This window comes from Conger conger, chromosome 12 (genome assembly GCF_963514075.1).
Source record: "Conger conger chromosome 12, fConCon1.1, whole genome shotgun sequence".
Lineage (NCBI taxonomy): Eukaryota > Metazoa > Chordata > Actinopteri > Anguilliformes > Congridae > Conger > Conger conger.
In genome coordinates this window covers 5117904-5137785 of record NC_083771.1, presented here as the reverse complement: position 1 = coordinate 5137785, position 19882 = coordinate 5117904, and the positions used below count along the sequence as shown (strand labels likewise).

At 42.6% G+C, this 19882-nt stretch overlaps 1 protein-coding gene across 2 annotated transcripts; it reads right to left on the bottom strand.

The window, feature by feature from the left end:
- Positions 1-10229: 10229 nt before the first annotated feature.
- psmd5 (proteasome 26S subunit, non-ATPase 5) lies at positions 10230-18006 on the bottom strand. Of its 2 annotated transcripts, none has more exons than XM_061263270.1 (10): positions 17807-18006; positions 16301-16445; positions 16052-16165; positions 15829-15957; positions 15462-15571; positions 14950-15092; positions 13346-13537; positions 12382-12491; positions 10964-11104; positions 10230-10663 (listed from the first exon to the last, which is right to left on the bottom strand). In XM_061263270.1, exons 1-10 carry the CDS (start codon positions 17977-17979, stop codon positions 10406-10408), a joined length of 1515 nt encoding a protein of 504 aa, XP_061119254.1. In that variant the 5' UTR covers positions 17980-18006; the 3' UTR covers positions 10230-10405. The 2 variants fall into 2 exon arrangements, with proteins under 2 accessions (XP_061119254.1, XP_061119253.1); XM_061263269.1 differs by lacking the exon at positions 17807-18006 and adding an exon at positions 16980-17212.
- Between the last annotated feature and the right edge of the window lie 1876 nt (positions 18007-19882).

Genomic DNA, 19882 nt, shown 5'->3' with positions numbered 1-19882 from the left:
TGCAGCTACTTACAATGACCTTGCCTCGCTGACAGGGGCAGTCATTCAACATGGCCGGGAGTTGGGGCGGACATGTCCACTGATGTCTGTAACACAATAGAATACAGCACATGAAGAAATGGGAACCTCAGCCTTCCAGAAATTGTATATGGAATTAACAGAGATTGCCATCTGAAGTAGGTGGTAACCATCCAAAGTGGCATGAAAATTGTAATGACGATGCTTATAATTTAAAGTATTTTTACCCTTGTCACAGTCCTACACAGTATATGCTATGTCAAAACAAGATGTGGGATTGTACTGCCATTCTGAAGTCAGGCCTGAATAAATTAAATTAATATGTTGCAAGTGAAAAAAAAAAAAAAACAATAGAACTGTCATTTTTAGCAAATGTAACTTTCCATCAAGTGCACTCGCTCTAATACCTGTGGAAAAAAGCAATAAAACCCTGTGGTGCTGAACAACGCATAGCTACACAGTGATTTGGGAAAAGCACTTTCCAGAAACAAATGAAGTTGTCCTGAGAGACCCCTGCACAGCCTCCCCCCTCCCTCTCAGTTCGAGCTTCAGTTTGTAAACCATGTTACTAACAGGTTGATTTGGTGCTACCTGAGTTTGCTGTCTGTTCCAATCAGCAAGCTGACTTGGAGAGATGATTGATGAGTTGGATATGTTTGGCGATCTCAAATGGCTTCACCAAAAAAAGTGTTCATCGTACCTTTATTGTGAAACATTCAAGAATTAAATGTATTACTGTCAACCGCAAAGCCCAATATTGTTGTGAGGGGCAGTTCTCAACTAAACAGGTGATGTGTTTGCTATAATATTGCAATTTATTTATGGTAAGGATGGTAGTAGCAACAAATACATAAGGTCAGACTATGGTAGAATTTGTTAAATAACAAATGGTGGTGCGTGAAAACACACGCTGTGCAAACTGTAGCCTATGATAATTCACCTCGAATGTAAATAAAGCTGAGGTTTTAAAAGAAGAAATATGACTTTACACAATGTAAAAGACATGCAAAAAACAATACAGTAAACACAGAGATTACAGAAATAATTGTCTTGTAGCCAGCTATACTGCATATACAAATATTTGTCCATATAGTAGCACATTTCAGTTGGCTATATAGTATACATATGAACATAAAATAGTATAAATATGAACATAAATAATAAAACCAATGGCAAAGAAAACAAGCTGATGCTGAAGTCACAACTGAAGGTAATTAAAATGGCCTCTGCAGTTATCCCATGGCTCCTAAGTGACCATGTAAGTGGTAAACAATTAGACACAGAGAAGCACAGGGGATTTAATTAAACATTGAAACCAACAGCACACTTTTTAAAGAGAAAAAAACAATGCCAAAATCATTCCTACTCAGTGACCTGTCAATTGTCAGCCCATTCTTAGCTTACACACCCAAAATATTGGCTTCCTGTACAAATAACGGTTTCAAGTATCAATACAGCAGTTGATGTAGCAGCAATGAAACCGGCAGACCCATGCGGCTGTCCTGGAACAATGGAGATCTATGAGGCACTTTTCCCCACTGAGAAGCTTGCATTACTCTGGGTCTCCTCATGTGATATCAAATCTTTCTCATTTCTACTAAACCGTGAGCTGAAAATGAGAAGGTTATGTCTGTGTTCCGAGTAGTTTTGAGATATTCAGCTTCAAAGATTCCAAAGTGAACAGGCTCCAAGCAGATACAACTTTTACATTTTGCATTTTTTCATACTTTTAAACAGCTTTTTTGTATAAAGCTTCACACATGTATTTAGTGCCCTATTAACAACATATTTATGACATCAACTAATTTTTGTCAAACATGTCAGTTAGAACCATATAATTCTAAGCTCACAAAATGTTCTTGGTTTGATGGTCGTTTTCCTGTTAGAGTATGTTGGCAGTTAAACTATGTTTAATTTTTTCAAATTTGGAACGAGTGCATTTACTTTTATTTATCAGGGACAGTGCACATTTTCAGTTTCCACATCAATATAAATGTGCCAGAGTTAGCTGATGAGCTCATTTTCATCTGTAGTCCCTAACCTACATGTCTTTGTCTGGTGGGAGGAAACCAGAGTACCTGGAGGATACCCACGCAGACACAGGGAGAACATGCAAACTCCACACAGAAAGGCCAAGGCGGGGTTTCAAACTCAGGACCTTCTTGTTGTGCTGCCCACTGCGCCAACGTGCTTTTGTGCAGATCTGGCTGCTTCTTTGCCCTCCTCTGACCCAGTGGTGTATTTATATGTCCTGTAGGGGACATGAACCTCTGGTATAAATCTCAAGAATCATACTGTGCAGTCCGTTGTTTTTGGTAAACCTATTGTTTGGCCTTTGTCTCTGCCTGTTTTTGTCTTATTTCTCAGCCTCATAATTGCTTCCTTGACTGTCATTGGCACAACTCTGGTCCTCATATTGACAAATGCCAATAACTGACTCCAAAGGAAATGCTAGAAAGAAAAAAAAAAAGCCTAGAATCAAGACTAGATACTGAAAGCTTTCTCATACCAGCACCAAGGAAGCGAGTGAATACATATGTCTAATCAGAAACAGCTGAGAATCCAACTGTCCAATTACTTTTGGTCCCCTAAAATGGAGGAGGAGACTGTATAAAAAGGGATGTAATTCCTGCACGGATGACCGAATATGAACCTCATATTCATTGTTTCTTGATGATACAGAGCCAAAATAACAGAAATTACACCATTATCAAAATAACTACGGACCTCACTGTATATTCTACTATGCCGAAAAACTTTTTTTCTTCTCAATTCACAAGAAGGATTTCACAATTTGGGAAATGTTTTCAAACTCATTTGATGTGATAGCTCAAAAACCTTGGGCCCATCAATATTATTGTGCCAGGTTACTAACGGCCTAACAAGTATGAGTGTTCAGATCTCCTGGACTCTTTCCATATTACTTATTCATTCTGACTGCTGTGATTATGCAGCTTTGAAATTCCCAAAAAGTGGTGCTGTGTGCTGACAACTGCACAGCCTTGAGTACTACAGTATATGTACTCAGTCAGCTCTCTCCACATCTCCAGGATACACTGAAGCTGCAGCAGAAGATCTCCCGTATTCGTAAATAATCCCTCCACGGGTCCCAATATTAAACCAGTAGCTACAGTGCATCCGGAAAGTATTCACATCGCTTCACTTTTCCCACATTTTGTTATGTTACAGCCTTATTCCAAAATGGAATAAATTCTTTTTTTCCCTCAAAATTCTACACGCAACACCCCATAATGACAACATGAAAGAAGTTTTTGAAATTTTAGCAAAAATCTTTTTTATTTTTTATTAAGAAATCACATGTACATAGGTATTCACAGCCTTTGCTCAATACTTTCTTGATGCACCTTTGGCAGGAATTACAGCCTCAAGTCTTTTTGAATATGATGCCACAAGCTTGGCACACCTATCATTGGACAGTTTTGCCCATTCCTCTTTGCAGCACAGCCATTTTCAGATCTCTCCAGAGATGTTCAATGGGATTCAAGTGTGGGCTCTGGCTGGGCCACTCAAGGACATTCACAGCCACTCCTTTGATATCTTGGCTGTGTGCTCAGGGTCATTGTCCTGCTGAAAGATGAACCGTCGCCCCAGTCTGAGGTCAAGAGCGCTCTGGAGTAGGTTTTCATCCAGGATGTCTCTGTACATTTTACATTTTACATTTTAGTCATTTGGCAGACGCTTTTAGTCCAAAGCGACTTACAAGTGCATAGGTTCTACCATAAGTCAGAGCATCACATCCAGAAACTAGCAAAATACACAGTAAATGCTGTTCTAAACATAGTTGTCATCAGAAGTTTTTTTTTTTTTTTTGGGGGGGGGTTAGACAAGGATAGGGATATCAGAAAGGAGGGGCAGGGGAAATCAGGAGGGAGGACTAAGGTAGAGTTTGAAAAGGTGGGTTTTGAGTCTGCGTCGAAATAGGGGGAGGGATTCTGCTGTTCTGACAGTGGTAGGCAGGTCATTCCACCACTGAGGAACCAGAACGGAAAACAGGCGTGAACGTGCAGCTCGACCGCCAGGTGCACGTAGAGAGGGAACCGTAAGGCGACCAGAGCTGGCAGACCGGAGTGGTCTAGCTGGGGAGTAGGGAGTGATCAGGGATTGTATGTAAGGTGGGGCAGTCCCCTTAGCAGCCTGAAATGCCAACACTAGGGCCTTGAAACGGATGCGTGCGGCAATGGGAAGCCAGTGGAGGCCAATGAGAAGCGGGGTGACATGAGCCGACCTGGGCTGATTGGTGATCAGGCGGGCTGCAGCATTCTGGACCAGCTGGAGGGGCTTGATGGCATACGCTGGGAGACCGGCTAGGAGGGAGTTGCAGTAATCCAGGCGGGAGATGACGAGCGCCTGGACTAGGAGCTGGGTGGCTTTCTCAGTCAGGAGATGACGGATACGGCGTATATTATACAGAAAGAACCTGCAGGTTCTGGCAGTGGAGGATACTTGTGGAGCCAGGGTGAGGCAGTTATCAAGAGTCACCCCAAGATTCTTTGCCGTATGGGAGGAGGAAACTACAAAGTCCTCAACAGTCAATGAGAGGTCGATTGACGGAGAGGACTTAGCAGGGATGTAGAGAAGCTAGTTTTGGCAAGGTTGAGCTTCAGGTGATGGGAAGTCATCCACGCAGAGATATCAGCCAAGTAGGCAGAGATCTGTGTGGTGATTTGGGTGTCAGGGGGGAAGGAAATGAAGAGTTGGGAGTCATCAGCGTAGGAGTGATAAGAAAAGCCGTGGGAAGAGATAACAGAACCAAGAGACATGGTGTATAGCGAGAAGAGGAGAGGCCCAAGAACCGAGCCCTGTGGGACTCCAGTTCGTAGGGGTTGAGGGTCGGAGACTGCGCCCCTCCAAGTCACCTGGTAGGAGCGACCAGAGAGGTAGGAGGAAAACCAAGCGAGTGCAGAACCTGTGACCCCAGACAGCGATGAGAGCAGAATCTCATGGTTGACTGTATCGAAGGCGGCTGACAGGTCGAGGAAGATGAGGACAGAGGAGAGGGATTTTGCTTTAGCAGAGTGGAGTGCCTCAGTGACCGCGAGCAGGGCGGTTTCAGTGGAGTGGCCACTCTTGAAGCCAGACTGGTTGGGGTCATGGAGATTGTTGTGGAGAAGACAAGTGGACAGTTGGGAGCAGACCGCCCGTTCCAGGGTTTTAGCGAGAAAGGGAAGAAGAGAGACAGGCCGGTAGTTGTTCAGGGCAGAGGGGTCAAGAGTAGGTTTTTTGAGGAGGGGAGTGACTCTGGCCCTCTTCAGGGAAGAGGGCATGGTGCCGGAAGAGAGGGAGGTGTTGATTAGAGAGTAGAGAAAAGGGAGAATGTCCTCAGATATAGATTGTAGGAGAGGAGAGGGGATGGGGTCAAGAGGACAGGTGGTTGGGCGGTGGGAAGTAAGGAGTTTCAGTGTGTCGGCGTCAGAGAGGGGAGAAAAGGAGGTTAGGGAGTTGGGGAGGGTAGGAAGGTCAGCAGGGGTGGAGGGTTGGGAGAAGGAATTGCTGTACATTGCTGCATTCATCTTTCCCTCAATCCTGACTAGTCTCCCAGTCCCTGCCGCTGAAAAACATCCCCACAGCATGATGCTGCCACCACCATGCTTCACTGTAGGGATGGTATTGGCCAGGTGATAAGCGGTGCCTGGTTTCCTCCAAACATGATGCCTGGCATTCACGCCAAAGAGTTCAATCTTTGTCTCATCAGACCAGAGAATTTTGTTTCTCATGGTCTGAGAGTCCTTCAGGTGCCTTTTGGCAAACTCCAGGCGGGCTGCCATGTGCCTTTTACTAAAGAGTGGCTTCCTTCTGGCCACTCTACCATACAGGACTGATTGGTGGATTGCTGCAGAGATGGTTGTCCTTCTGGAAGGTTCTCCTCTCTCCACAGAGGAACGCTGGAGCTCTGACAGAGTGACCATCGGGTTCTTGGTCACCACCCTGACTAAGGCCCTTCTCCCCCGATTGCTCAGTTTAGATGGGCAGCCAGCTCAAAGAAGAGTCCTGGTGGTTCCGAACTTCTTCCATTTACGGATGATGGAGGCCACTGGGCTCATTGGGACCTTCAAAGCAGCAGAGATTTTTCTGTACCCTTTCCCAGACTTGTGCCTCGAGACAATTCCTTTGACTTCATGCTTGGTTTGTGCTCCGACATGCACTGTCAACTGTGGGACCTTATATAGACAGGTGTGTGCCTTTCCAAATCATGTCCAATCAACTGAATTTACCACAGGTGGACTCCAATTAAGCTGTAGAAACATCTCAAGATTGATCAGTGGAAACAGGATGCACCTGAGCTCAATTTTGAGCTTCATGGCAAAGGCTGTGAATACTTATGTACATGTGATTTCTTAGTTTTTTATTTAGCAAAATTTGCAAAAATCTCCAAAAAACTTTTTTCACATTGTCATTATGGGGTATTGTGTGTAGAATTTTGAGGAAAAACGTGGATTGTGGTTGTTTTGATAGATATGCAGAGTAAATCTGGTTTCCAACTAGAGACAATACACAACAAAGGAAAAAAATATCTGAAGTAAAACAGTAAAATGTGCTAAGGACATGGTAGCTGTGAAGAATTAGATGTTGAATTGTGTCATCTCTGCCATGTCCTTTAATGCCTTCCATGTACACTATATCAAGGACACATTTTTATTCAGTTACTGTAGTTAAGTAATTAAACCCAACTGTCAAATTTTCAAACAAGATGATTCAAACAGTACCAGACGAACTGGACGACGATGATCAATGACACTTCCAAAATTCATTAATTTATTCATTTATGAAAACTTCAATGTCAGTGTCATAATTTAGATTTTATTAATACATATCTGCCAGACCAGTGGCCTGAATTCCTGCTGTAAAATATTTACAGTTGAAACATATTCATGTCAGTACTCAGAGTCCAGAGACCGGTAGAATAAACTCTACCCGCAAAATGAGAGGACTTTATTGGCACTCCGTGTGAGAGATAACAGGTCAGCTCTGAGACTTTTCTGGCAAACCAGAAAACCCCCCATGGTCCAATAACAGCACTTTCCCAGCAGGGCAAGTGAAACAGTTCATTCCTCTGTTTGGTATCACTTACGTAACAGAGAAGCCAAGTCACGGTGGTTACTGTGAACACTGACCAATCATAGAATTGGAATGTTAGTAGACTTGCAACCAATGAAACATGGTGAATGGCTCCATTCTGAGGGCTCGACCCCCCGAGATAACCGAAGAAAATACCATCAGAGCAGTACAGTGCAGTCCGTAAGTATTTGGACAGTGGTATAATTTCTGTTCTTGGTGACCCCAAGACACAACCAATCTCTGCTATTTTTAAACTGTGATCCTTGGGTTACTTATGGCCTCGCTCCTAACCATCCGTGGAGATAGCATGCACTTGCATCCTCTTCCTGGCACATTTGTAGCTGTTCCATTTATGTTACTGCTTTTCTAATTGCCCTTACAGTGTTGGTATGTTCATGTATTTTTTATACCCATCACCCGACTTGTGTTACAATCAGTTGCAACCTGTGTCTTCTGAATTGATAGTTCTTTGGCCTCATACACGGACCGGCCAATAAAGTTGTGCATATCCTCAAATTAAACGTGGCAGTCCACACTTTAACCTCATAGTCATATTCATCGTTTCATTTCAAATGCAATGCTCTGGAGTACAGAGCCAACAGAACAGAAATTGTACCACTGTCCAAATACTTAACAGACTGCAGTGCAAGTTATGTGGTGGGGGTGACTTCTCAGTGGTCCGGTTGAAGTGAGCGAGAAAACAGTTTGTAATAACTCTGCGAAATCAGCACGCAGCACGCTGCACAGTAAAGCGGGGCGTGTTCAGCAGGTGCTGACCCGATGACAGGAGCAATGGCCGCAGGGCTCACAGGAACACAGCGGGGCTCACAGCCAGGCGAGAGCCACGGCCCAGCACACGCGCCAGATGGCAGCAGGATGAAGGGGTTCGCAGATCCCGCTGCTCCCCGCTCCGTTCACACGCATTCTGTGACCGCACAAGAGCGGTAACTAACTGTACCCGATGCTTTTATCCATCTGTCCACACATACAGCGGGGTCCAAAAGTCTGAGACCACACTGAAAATCTGGGGTGTAATCGTGGAATTAAACAAAAAGTTTTAGTATTTAGAAAAAAAAAAATTGGTTACTTTTAAGCTATGCAAGAACTACTTGAAGACCAAAGAAGAGCAAAGAGTCCTGCACAATCCACAATCACCATAATTTGTAATGGAAAAGAATGTATTAATTACAAAAGAATGCAAAAGTTTTCACTAGTGGTCTGTCTTTTGGACCCCACTGAACACACACACACACACACACACACACACACACACACACACACACACACACACACACACACACACACACACACACACACACACACACACACACACACACACACACACACACACACACACACACAGTGAAAAAGTCTGAGGTACCTGTATAACATTCTGTACAGATAAAGATTCTTTCAAAAATAATTCAATGAAAGGTCCTAAATAAACATACGATACATTTTACATTACATTTTAGTAATTTGGCCTAATTTCGTAATTTAGTAATCACCCTTCGGCGTTAAAACTGCATCACTTCTCTGAGATAGCCAACACTGTCCTGCAGTTCTATAAGACAATCATCTGCAGACTTTGGTTGGCTCCCGGTTTCTTCTATCTCAGACAGTCTTAACCAAGTTTTTATGTAAAAAGTAGTCCATTACTAACAGTAATATGTTACTTTTTTAAATGAAATACAAAAATGTCTCTGTAAAATTAAATATTTTGGAAAATGAGTATTTGGAAATCTCAAATGTGTTCTTCACACAAATAAATAAACATACATATATAATAAAGTCTAGGGTGCCCAAGACTTCTGCACAGTACTGTAATTACTGTGAAACTGTCTATAATGAAATTCCTGGATTACAGAAATAAACATGAAAGCAGTGGCAGAAGGTTTGCTCTGGAATAATGTCATCATCCATTAGTGTCTGAAACAGTAATTACACAGAGCAGACGGGGATGTTACTTTCAGTCTCTTAAAAGGGGCAGTTCACCCAAAAATCCAGTTAAGGCATATTTTGTCTAACCCGGAGGAGTATCTGTCCATCCACAGTTTCGCTTAAATGCGACATGTTTTCTAGGTATTGGCTGCAGTTCACCGATATAACAGACCTTGTGGGCTCATCTGTGTGTGGCCCCAAGCATCCTCAAGCTAGCAAGCATCCAAGCTCAGAGTGGCATGCTTAGTTAGAATTCATGATACTCATAATGAAATTGAGGTTTTGAAATCCCCTTGACAACATATTTTACAGAACAGAAAACTTAATGAGTGAATGATCCAGAACGAACAATCCAGGTATGTGCATCACAGAATGTCTCATTTCTTTTAGTTATGTAGGCTCATACTCATTAGCATACGAACTACAATTCCCATCCTTTTTTCGAGATTTCCAGTCGTTGATACGACAGCTGTCGCAAGCGTTTGTGAAAGGGAACGCATTTAGCCGTGCTGCGAATGGGACCTTTGGGCTCTGACCTCATTCTCACCCACAGGATGGGCTGACGACCAGTCAACTGCGTTCTCTTGAGGAGCACGACCCTGACCGCTGAACCTACAAGCAGGAATAGGCCCTCTGAGGTGGCGCTGAAGAAGGTGAACCATAACCTGAGCCCGAACCCAGCCTTCTGGGGCCCATATTCCCAGAGACCGACGAGGCCGGAACCACAAATCAAGGTCTTCTGCGAAGCAGCGCATTCCGCCGTGTCATATTTCACACCTTCTACCTTCTTCTTCATAGGCGCCCAGAGTTGATCTATTCTGACTGTGACGCGCGGAAAGCCAGGAGCACACAGCCGCATTTCAGTATCGACACGCAACGATACCGACTGGCCAGCAGACGTCAAAAGCACACATCATCCCGAAGTGAATAACGAGACCTTCGAAATCAGTCAGTTCGCACCACCTTTAAAAATATGTGGCAATATTTCCAACATTTCCATTTCGGTTAACCCTTGCCATATCGAATCTCAAAAGAGCATTTTCTGGAACAGCGTGTGTTTTGCGGAAATATGCTAAGGGGAAAGGGGAAGGTATCTTCTGGGGAACACCAAGTAGGTTGGTTGAGTGGCAGGGCACAACCATGAAAGAGGCATCAATCATCACAGCAAATATTAACCCGATAATAAAACAGAGTTTACACTCAGCCAGCTCCCGCTTTAATAAGCACATATAAACCAAATACAAAAACAAGGGCATTAAACATTGATCATGTTAAGATATAAACTAATAAACTAATAAGAGCTTCCTTCAAGTGGCAAATGTTGGCCGTCCCCACGGTAACGGTGGCAACGGCACACCTTTCCGCAACGTTAGTCTGCTCCTTCCACCGTGACGGAGGACACGGCGGTGACGTAGTACGGCCCCTCGCGCCGGTACGCCCGCAGGCTTAGGTAATGCTGGTTCCCGAAGATCTCCGCCGTGGACTTGGAGTTCACCAGGGCATTCACAAGCTCGAACTTGGCATCCTTAGACTCTTTGCTTGGTCCTGTTGAGCGGTCGACAATGAACTCCACGAAGCCCGGGGTAGCTACCATCAGTTTCTGACCCCAGGGCTGGCAAGCGATGGCCTTCGATGGGGAAAAAGAAGTGCATTGCAACAAATTTTACTTCAAATTAAAGCTTTAGTCAGACTGGCGAGGCATTTTACTGAAATGGAATAAATATATTTCTGGCTCCTGTTAAAAAAAAAAAAATGACTTGATGTCTAACGAAGAAATGTATAAAGATGTATTAATGAAAAAAAAAGTATGTGCTATGAATATTCTAGGCTAGAGGATCTCTGTACAAATAAAAATCTATATTTCTATTGCATCCTAAATGTGTAATTGAGACAGTTCTTGCAGGGGGACGGACCGTAACGCACTCACAGTGAAGATGCGCAGGGCTCCACAGTGGAGCTCAGGAAAGGGCTGGGTGCTGAACCCCCAGAACATCTCCACGGGCTGGCTGGAGAGAGCCCCAAACCACAACTCCGTCAGACCCAAGAGGTCCTCCGTCTGCTGCTCCGCCTACCAAACACAGACCTGCCAGTCAACGCGGGGGCGTGCGGGACCCCTTTTTAGACAGAGACCAACACCCGAAGTACAAATAGGCTCAAGATTCAGACAAAGGATTTTTTTGTAAAGTCGAAAGAGAGATATCTCACTTTTACATTACATTAAGCAGACGCTTTTATCAAAAGCGACGTACAAAACAGTGCATATCAAGGCCATACAACAAGCAACCGAACACGCCACATAAGGTACAATTCATATAAAATCGGTTGAACATATGTGCAGTACACCAGGTAGATAGGCCAAGTCTGTAAATGCCATACCAAGACAACTACAACTTGAATGCCTTTGCCTCTAGACTTCCACGCCACACTCATTCAGAGGAAATGAATTACAGATCTGGGACACTTCCCAGTCCTTGGTGGGTTGACTCCAACGACAGTGTAAATGGAAACCTTGCATGGCATCTGACTTCTAGTTATGCGACAAGCACTTAATTCTTTCCTCCCTGTGTGAAATGCACCATGAAAAAACACAGGCTTTCTGAAATGTGTGTGCCAGCTTTTATTGCAATATGATATGAAGTTAATGGAGGGTTTCAGTTCTCAGTAGTGTATTCTCTGGTGAAATTGGCTTGACAGAATGAATGCAGTATCATGATTTACATTCTCTAACCTGAGAAGAGGAATGACAATGCTAAAGAGCAAGACAATTACAACAAAGGTTGCAAGGCTTGATTGGGGTTTTGCACGGTACCCTTGAGCAGGGTACTTACTGTAAGCTGATGATTTAAAATATCTGTATGCTTAAACAGAACATATCTAAAAACAATCTGTAGAATTAGCAATCTGTGTGAATTAGCCCCTCGGGAAGGTTAAATGCTTTAGTGCTGTCAGCGTGAGAAAAGAAACAGATCACTAATAATAAGCAAAGTGACATGTGCATTTTCTCAATAGACACCAGGCTTTTGTAGGGCTCTATAAATACCAACACATTAGTGAAGTGAGTCTTTGAGATCACAGATTAATGAATCTGTGGACCCCAATGAATATTTTACAGAAGGCAAAGATGTAGATGGGCAATTACACCATGCTACATTACATCGCATCCATCTTGCCACTGTCCATTTAGAAAGCCTGTAGTCGTAGAAACGCACATGTTCAGCTGTAAAGCTTTATGTGCGTCGAAGGTAACTGAGGTAATGCGGTGTTCCCACCCCGGGGAGCCAGCTGCAGAACTCCCAGCCTCCTCACAGCGAGGCAGCCGGCTTCCCGGACGCATGGGAAACTCACCGGGAGAGTGAGGAGCAGGGTGAGGGCCTCCAGAGAGCGGACCCTCATCTCCGTGGCTGAGTTCATGGCCAGCTGGCTCATCCTCGTCAGCACCCTCTGGAACTTCTCGCCTGGAGATAACGCAGGTTCACAGGGGCCGGTCAGTGCTGCGGCCGTAACTCAGGCAACACAAGCATTAGAGTCAAGGACATGGCAATGCTGGAGCCATAGGTGGAAACAGCTGGTCGAACAATGTCAGTTTTACGTTTGTCATTAAGGTGAATTAACCCTTTGGGCCCACAGCTTAGGACTAGAATGTTATAGGCTCAAAACCTAGTTGTACCCTTGGGCAATGTCCTTGACCTGAATTACTTCAGTTGTACACTATAGACTAGTTACTAACTATAACTACACTATAGACTAGTTACTAACCATGACTAAATACAAACACAGGTAGTGTCAGCTAAATAGCTAGCTAAATGGCTTGTGTGAAACGTGACTACTAAAGCAATGTTTTACGAATCATATTAGACCGCCGTTTTCTTAGCTCATCACAGCATACGGTAGTCTGCAACGGAGCTAGCTACAAAGCTACTAAAGGCCAGCCAGAAAATGAGCCAGAATGATCTTGGTGATATAGGCGGGGTAGATGAGTGAGAAACTCTGCATAGTTTGCCTTTAAGAGTGTAAATAATCTCTCAAAACATCAATAGCATATAATTAAGAAAAAATAACATCTTGGTAAAAGTTCTGGGATTGCAATTGTGGTTGGAACGAAATCGGCATACACTAGGGGGGCCCCAGGACTGAGTTTGGGAAACCACTGCTTTAGACAATAAATGTAATAGGCCACTGTAATCACAGAAGTGATAACAAACTCCAATTGAGGAATGCTCCAATTTACGCTCACAACATACCCTTCTTCCTCACGCTTCATGCCAGATTCAGTCAAGAGCACTAAACATCACAATGCATGGAGCCCCACCCGTCTTCTGTAGGACTTGTTTCCCCTCCACGGTGGAGCCCAGCACTCCCAGCGTGTCCAGAGCCACGCCCGTCATCACCGGGTCCTGGTCCATGGCCATCTCGAACACCTTCTGCAGGAAGGCCGGGTAGCACTCGCAGATCTGCTGAGGGCTGTCCATGATGGCCAAGTTCCCAAAGAACTTCACCAGCCCTGAGGAGAGAGGTGCATCACAGATCAGCGCTCAAAGCCAGAAAAAGAACCAGACTCCAACTGTATGATGCAGAAGAATACATACAATCAGTGATAAGCCCTGTCACCCTAACCTGAATCTAAGTAAGGGAGGGAGGAACAGAGAGAGAGAGAGAGAGAGAACACTGAACGACTAATTTACTGTGTCTTCTTGCACAGTCGGTAGCATTCATATACCATTTTTCTCTCCTCTTGTATAGAGTAGTGTGCAGGGATGATTATACACCACCATGTTTGTGCAAAAGGGGTCCTAATATATTACTTCTTTAAAAATTTGGGGTGAGAATGTATTGAACAATACTATTGTAAGCAATGAGTACAAAAAAATCATTCCCACAATTACATTGGGGTAAAAGTATGGCTAATAAACAGAAACACTGAAAACTGAAATTTTTCTTTTGACTTTTGCATAGCATGAATGCATGTTTGAAGGCTCATTCCATGATTGCTGATGCTAAACAATTTGTTTAAACTGGTCTGAAGCAACATTATTCTGCAAAATTACTTCTGATGGTCAGTTGTTCCAGTATTTAAGGTAACATGAACTTTGAAGTGTCGGAGTGTTAAACACGATGGCACGACGGAAGGAGCTCTCTGAGATTGTTCGTAGCTGCATTGTAGCCTTACATGATGTCGGTTGGTCACTTGATGAAAATAATCATCTGGAGACATAAAAGTTATGACTTGGCTTGACTGGGATTTGCTGGATACCAAGATAAATAAATCAGTTGTAACATCGAAAGAATCTCTTTGGAATGAACTTTAAACCATATGGAATGGTTTAACGAGTAAAGAAATCTAAAAATATGTGAATGATTAAATGCAAAGCAAAGGGTGGCCACACTAGACATAGACTTTTTTCTCCAAAAGAGACTATTATTTTGTTTTCACAATATATAGTTATCGGTTTACTTATCTGTTCTATTTTCATCCACATGAACCAACATTACATGAAATAAATACTTGAACAGTACTTGGTTTCTGATTTATCTTCATTGTGTTAAGTGTGTAATCATCACTGCACACTACTGTACATTTACTAACAGAAATTCCCAATCTCACAAATAGGCAGTAATGTTAAGATCTGGATTTTCCCATCATTATGGAAAGTGACAGTTGCAGCAATGACCAACTTTACTGTGTCTCCTCCTCTCTACAGTTTTGAATGATGACTACATTATTACATGTTATTTGGCTGACATCTTTATCCAAAGCGACTTACAGTTGCTTTGACTAAGCGTATGTATCAGATGTATTTATTCATTTTAATCATGGCTACACCGGGGATCAAACCACCGACCTTACGGGTCCCAGTCATGTACCGTAACAACGAGTGAATAATGATTTATTGTGTATTCTAGAAGGTGCCTCACCAGGCAGGTAAAAGCTGGAGAAGGGATCCGTCTCCGCCCCTATGATCATGTTGGAGAATTTATCCATGATGCCTTGCTGGGCCAGGTACAGCCTCCCGTGCTGGCTGTGCGCCAGAGTGGTCACCATCTCCATTGCTGTGGCTCTAGAGGCAGAGAAGAAGAATCAACATCACCCACAATGGAGACAAAAATGTAGAACACAGTGTCAAATATCTTCTAACAGGGAGATAAAAGAACATCTACTAGCAAGGTCAAAGCAAGTGAAATGGGGCATTTCACCCACAGATGCCACATATTATAACATGTATCAAATGTTATACGTTATGTTTGCATTTAGGCAAGGAACAGTGTGCATTTCTCCACTGAGCATACAGAACTGTTGCATCTTTCTATTTGTAGTTTTTCTATTTGTATTTGTTGAAGAACTACACAGTGATGCAGTCTGTTTCGATTGTCTGAGTACGACTGTATGCAAGTGTGTGTGTTAAAGGGACAAGCTGTGCAGCAGTTACCTAACGAGTACGTCATCGCCAGTCAACTCCCCTAGAAGCTGGGAAACGAGCCCGCTGTTGGCACAATAACCCAGGGAGATGGGAGAAACAGAGGATATGTCTACCACCAGCTGTCCAACAGGGAGAGAGGTGCAGACAACATGTTTTAACTCCCAATATGGGAAATGCAAGAAAACAGTATGGCTGGTAGACCATTCAATTCCTTCAAGAAACATAAGATGTACAGTAATCTGACAATTTCTGTAGTATTTTTTTATTTATTGGTTATTGCTCCCTCCTATAACAAATTAAGTTGTTTCACCATATCAGCTGGTCCTGAAAAGTGTTATTAACTATAATTTTACAGTATAAAATTCAAGGAACATACCTCATACACTCTGTATCGGATAACATCATCTGTGGACATAACATCTTTCAGGTCGTTCAGCAAATTACTCTGGAATAATGCATCTAGCCCTGCTTTGGTATGAGCCAATTTCGAAAGTGCTCCAATCGCCTGTGAAATGTGTAAGAAAAAAGAAAAAAAACTGTCAGCATGCTTAGTTGTCAGGCAATGGTTGCTGCTGTAAAATATGAAAAGGCAACTTTACCTCTTTAGCAACAGATATTTTCTCCACTCCAATGCAGTGAATGACGTCCTTCAACAAGTTTTGGTTGTTTAGGATTTCCGTGATAGCTTCGGAATGCTCAGCAATTCTTCCAACCTAGAAATAAATAAAAAACACAGTTAGAGTACAATGCAGAGTAATTTTAGACATCGGTAGTCGACATAAATTCCAGTGAAATATTAATCTTGCATTGTTAACGGGTAAACAAATTCCCCGGACAAGAATACTAACTTGTGACATCGCCAAGACTTTGACCGAGTTGTCAGAATGATTCACTCCTCTCTGAAGCTCAGCCCTGCAGTTCCGGGCCAGGTAGAGCGGATCGAGCGCCTGGAGAATGCGACCCAGAATAGCCACGCATAGCTCAGTTTGCTCCCTATGCAAAGGAGAACATATTGTCGATATGAAAATTACAGGAACGTCTGTAGTGGCTACCTAAATGTTTCTTAGGCGTTTATCCAGCTAGCTACTTGGCATGCTGTTGTTGGACATCGCACTCATGAGAAATCAAGCAGCCTTAATCTGGTTTTACCAAGCCAAAATAACATATGCAATGTAACGTTTTGACAACAGCACCAGCACCAGCCAGCTATATTACCAGGTTCAACGACACAACAAGCTTTATGTACTCAGACCATCCAGTGGAAGTCGGTACCGCACTGCTATGACAATGCTAAATGTAGCATAATGCAGCTTGTTTGTAACCACTGAAAGTCTGCTAAACTTGAAATGATGTATGAAAAGTTGTTTAAGGAACAGTAAACACTATGGGGGTTTTTTTCCACAAAGAAAACAGTTTTTTTAACTCGCTAACACGTTACGATACAGCATTTTGAAAAATCCGGAAAGCTTAACTGGACCTGCTTGACTCAGCAATAAATTAATGTTCTCTCACATGAAACATACGAACCTGTCATTTGTATTTAAAAGCGAAAAAAGACCTTCCAGTCGTAGCTCAGAAACAGTCTCCCCCAGTAAATTCAAAGGTATTGCTAACACGGCAGTTTTCAAATTCTGTAATTCTTCAATAGGGTCTTCAAGAACTGAAATCTCTGAAACTAGGCTTTCAATGGATGCAGACATGTTTCCCAGCTTTGTGAAGTTGGCAAATATTGCTGGCCACAATTGGAGACTTCCGGTTAGCATTGATCGAAATGCTAACCAAAAAGCTAACCGGACCCAGAATAGCCACGCATAGCTCAGTTTGCTCCCTATGCAAAGGAGAACATATTGTCGATATGAAAATTACAGGAACGTCTGTAGTGGCTACCTAAATGTTTCTTAGGCGTTAATCCAGCTAGCTACTTGGCATGCTGTTGTTGGGACATCGCACTCATGAGAAATCAAGCAGCCTTAATCTGGTTTTACCAAGCCAAAATAACATATGCAATGTAACGTTATGACAACAGCACCAGCACCAGCCAGCTATATTACCAGGTTCAACGACACAACAAGCTTTATGTACTCAGACCATCCAATGGAAGTCGGTACCGCACTGCTATGACAATGCTAAATGTAGCATAATGCAGCTTGTTTGTAACCACTGAAAGTCTGCTAAACTTGAAATGATGTATGAAAAGTTGTTTAAGGAACAGTAAACACTATGGGGGTTTTTTTCACAAAGAAAACAGTCTTTTAACTCGCTAACACGTTACGGTACAGCATTTTGAAAAATCCGGAAAGCTTAACTGGACCTGCTTGACTCAGCAAGAAAACATAAACATGAAACATACGAACCTGTCATTTGTATCTAAAAGCGAAAAAAGACCTCCCAGTTGTAGCCCAGACACAGTCTCCCCCAGTAAATTCAAAGGTATTGCTAACACGGCAGTTTTCAAATTCTGTAATTCTTCAATAGGGTCTTCAAGATCTGAAATCTCTGAAAGTAGGCTTTCAATGGATGCAGCCATGTTTCCCAGCTCCGTGAAGTTGGCAAATGTTGCTGGCCACAATTGGAGACATCGGGTTAGCATTTATCAAAATAAAAGTTCGGTCAATAAAATTATTTATGAACTGTAATTTTGTCAATTTTAATTGTTAAATTAATACAGTTGGATATGATTGTGATGTATTTGCAGAGAATATAAAATTGTGCACAAATTTCAATAAAAACTGTTTGCCACCCGTTGTTGCTGTCTGTCAGGTGTGGTATGGGCATGCATTGCCATAGACTGTCAGTTGCCACCCAACTCATTAGCATAGCTCATAACTCAAAAACTATAAACTGTTACCAAATGAAAGGGGGTATACATTTGTTAGCTGGAGACATATATTTAATATTAAACAGTCCTTTCTGTGAAATCCTGTTCCGAGCAATTGTTGCTGTGTTTCCAGTGTGGGGTGGCCATACGTTGCTATTGACTGTCAATTGCCACCCAACTCATTTGCATAGCTCATAACTCAAAAACTATAAATTGTTTCAAAATGAAAGGGGGTATACATTTGTTAGCTGGACCCATATCTTTAATATTCTCTAGTCCTTTCTGCGAAATCCTGTTCCCAGCAATTGTTGCTGTGTTTCTAGTGTGGGGTGGCCATACGTTGCTATTGACTGTCAATTGCCACCCAACTCATTTGCATAGCTCATAACTCAAAAACTATGAATTGTTTCAAAATGAAAGGGGGTATACATTTGTTAGCTGGACCCTTATCTTTAATATTAAACAGTCCTTTCTATGTTCCCAGCAATTAGCTCAAAAATAGCGCATGATCTAGCGATTCTGAAAGGAAACAATTGGCTAAATGATTCCATTATAGACACATACCTGTCATTTTTAATCAGAACAGTACCCGAAAAAAGAATTCTTGCAGTCCCCTCTACATTTGTTAGCCAGGAACTGTATAGGTTGTACTGCGAGAATTGACGTCTTGCCAAATTTACCAAATTTAAAAAGAAATTGGTGGACATTTAAATTTGTCCTTGTTCCAGTGAATTTAGATTTGTTACATTGGACCATGATTCATATTACAATGGAACATTGCAGGATATTAGAGGGAAAAATATTTTTAAAAGCAATATTAATGGATTCACTGAAGCACCACAACTCATCTTTATTAGCAGTTCTTGACTGTCTCTCACTCTATTTATCTCTACAGTATTTTGGCATTACAGGAAAACTACATCCAGTAAATTTTGTTTTTGAATATGCTCACCAATGTCCTTCCTTTCCAGGTCAGTTAGATGGGAGCAGCTGTGGACTTTACATTTGTCTGTTTTCAAAAAGTATAGTACTTGCTAGTAATCAGTTAAATTGCAGTCCAAGTAAAACGCGAAAGGTTGTCCTAGATGACTTAACTTAAAATTAAATACTCATTAGAATTAGCCCAACAGTAAATCCTCCTTACAATTAAGGCCTCGGTTTGTTTCCAAGTCCCATCTGTGTCCCTACTTACTTCCCACAGCCATATTGTCGTTTTTTTCCCTTGTCTTCATCACAATCATGCTGCAGCGCTGAGTCACCCCCCACATACTGCCCCAGGACCGCCACCTCTTTCATCTGCACCCTGCCAATCTCACACACATTCAAAACCCATCACACAAACAAATTGTTCAGAATTAATTGTTAATTGTTTTATCTGACCATCATTGTCACCCGTAAGCTGACCAGAGGAGGATGGGCCCCCCCACTTGGTTCCTCCCAAGGATTCTTCCTTCTCCACCTTGGAAGTTTTTCCTTGCCACTGTTCCCCTGGCTTGCTTTTGTGGGGGAAAAGGCTGGGGCTTGCTCTAAAGCTGTGTCTCTCAACTCTAGTCTTGCCGGAAGGTTTTTGTTGGAACCAGAAACTGAAACAACTAATTTAATAACTGAACCA

Coding starts and splice junctions, on each gene's coding strand:
- psmd5 (XM_061263270.1), bottom strand. CDS start 17,979: ATGGCTGCATCCATTGAAAGCCTACTTTCAGAGATTTCAGATCTTGAA. Junction 16,446..17,806: donor CTTTTAGATACAAATGACAG/GTTCGTATGTTT, acceptor TCCTTTGCATAG/GGAGCAAACTGAGCTATGCG. Junction 15,093..15,461: donor GGCGATGACGTACTCGTTAG/GTAACTGCTGCA, acceptor CTCTGCCTCTAG/AGCCACAGCAATGGAGATGG.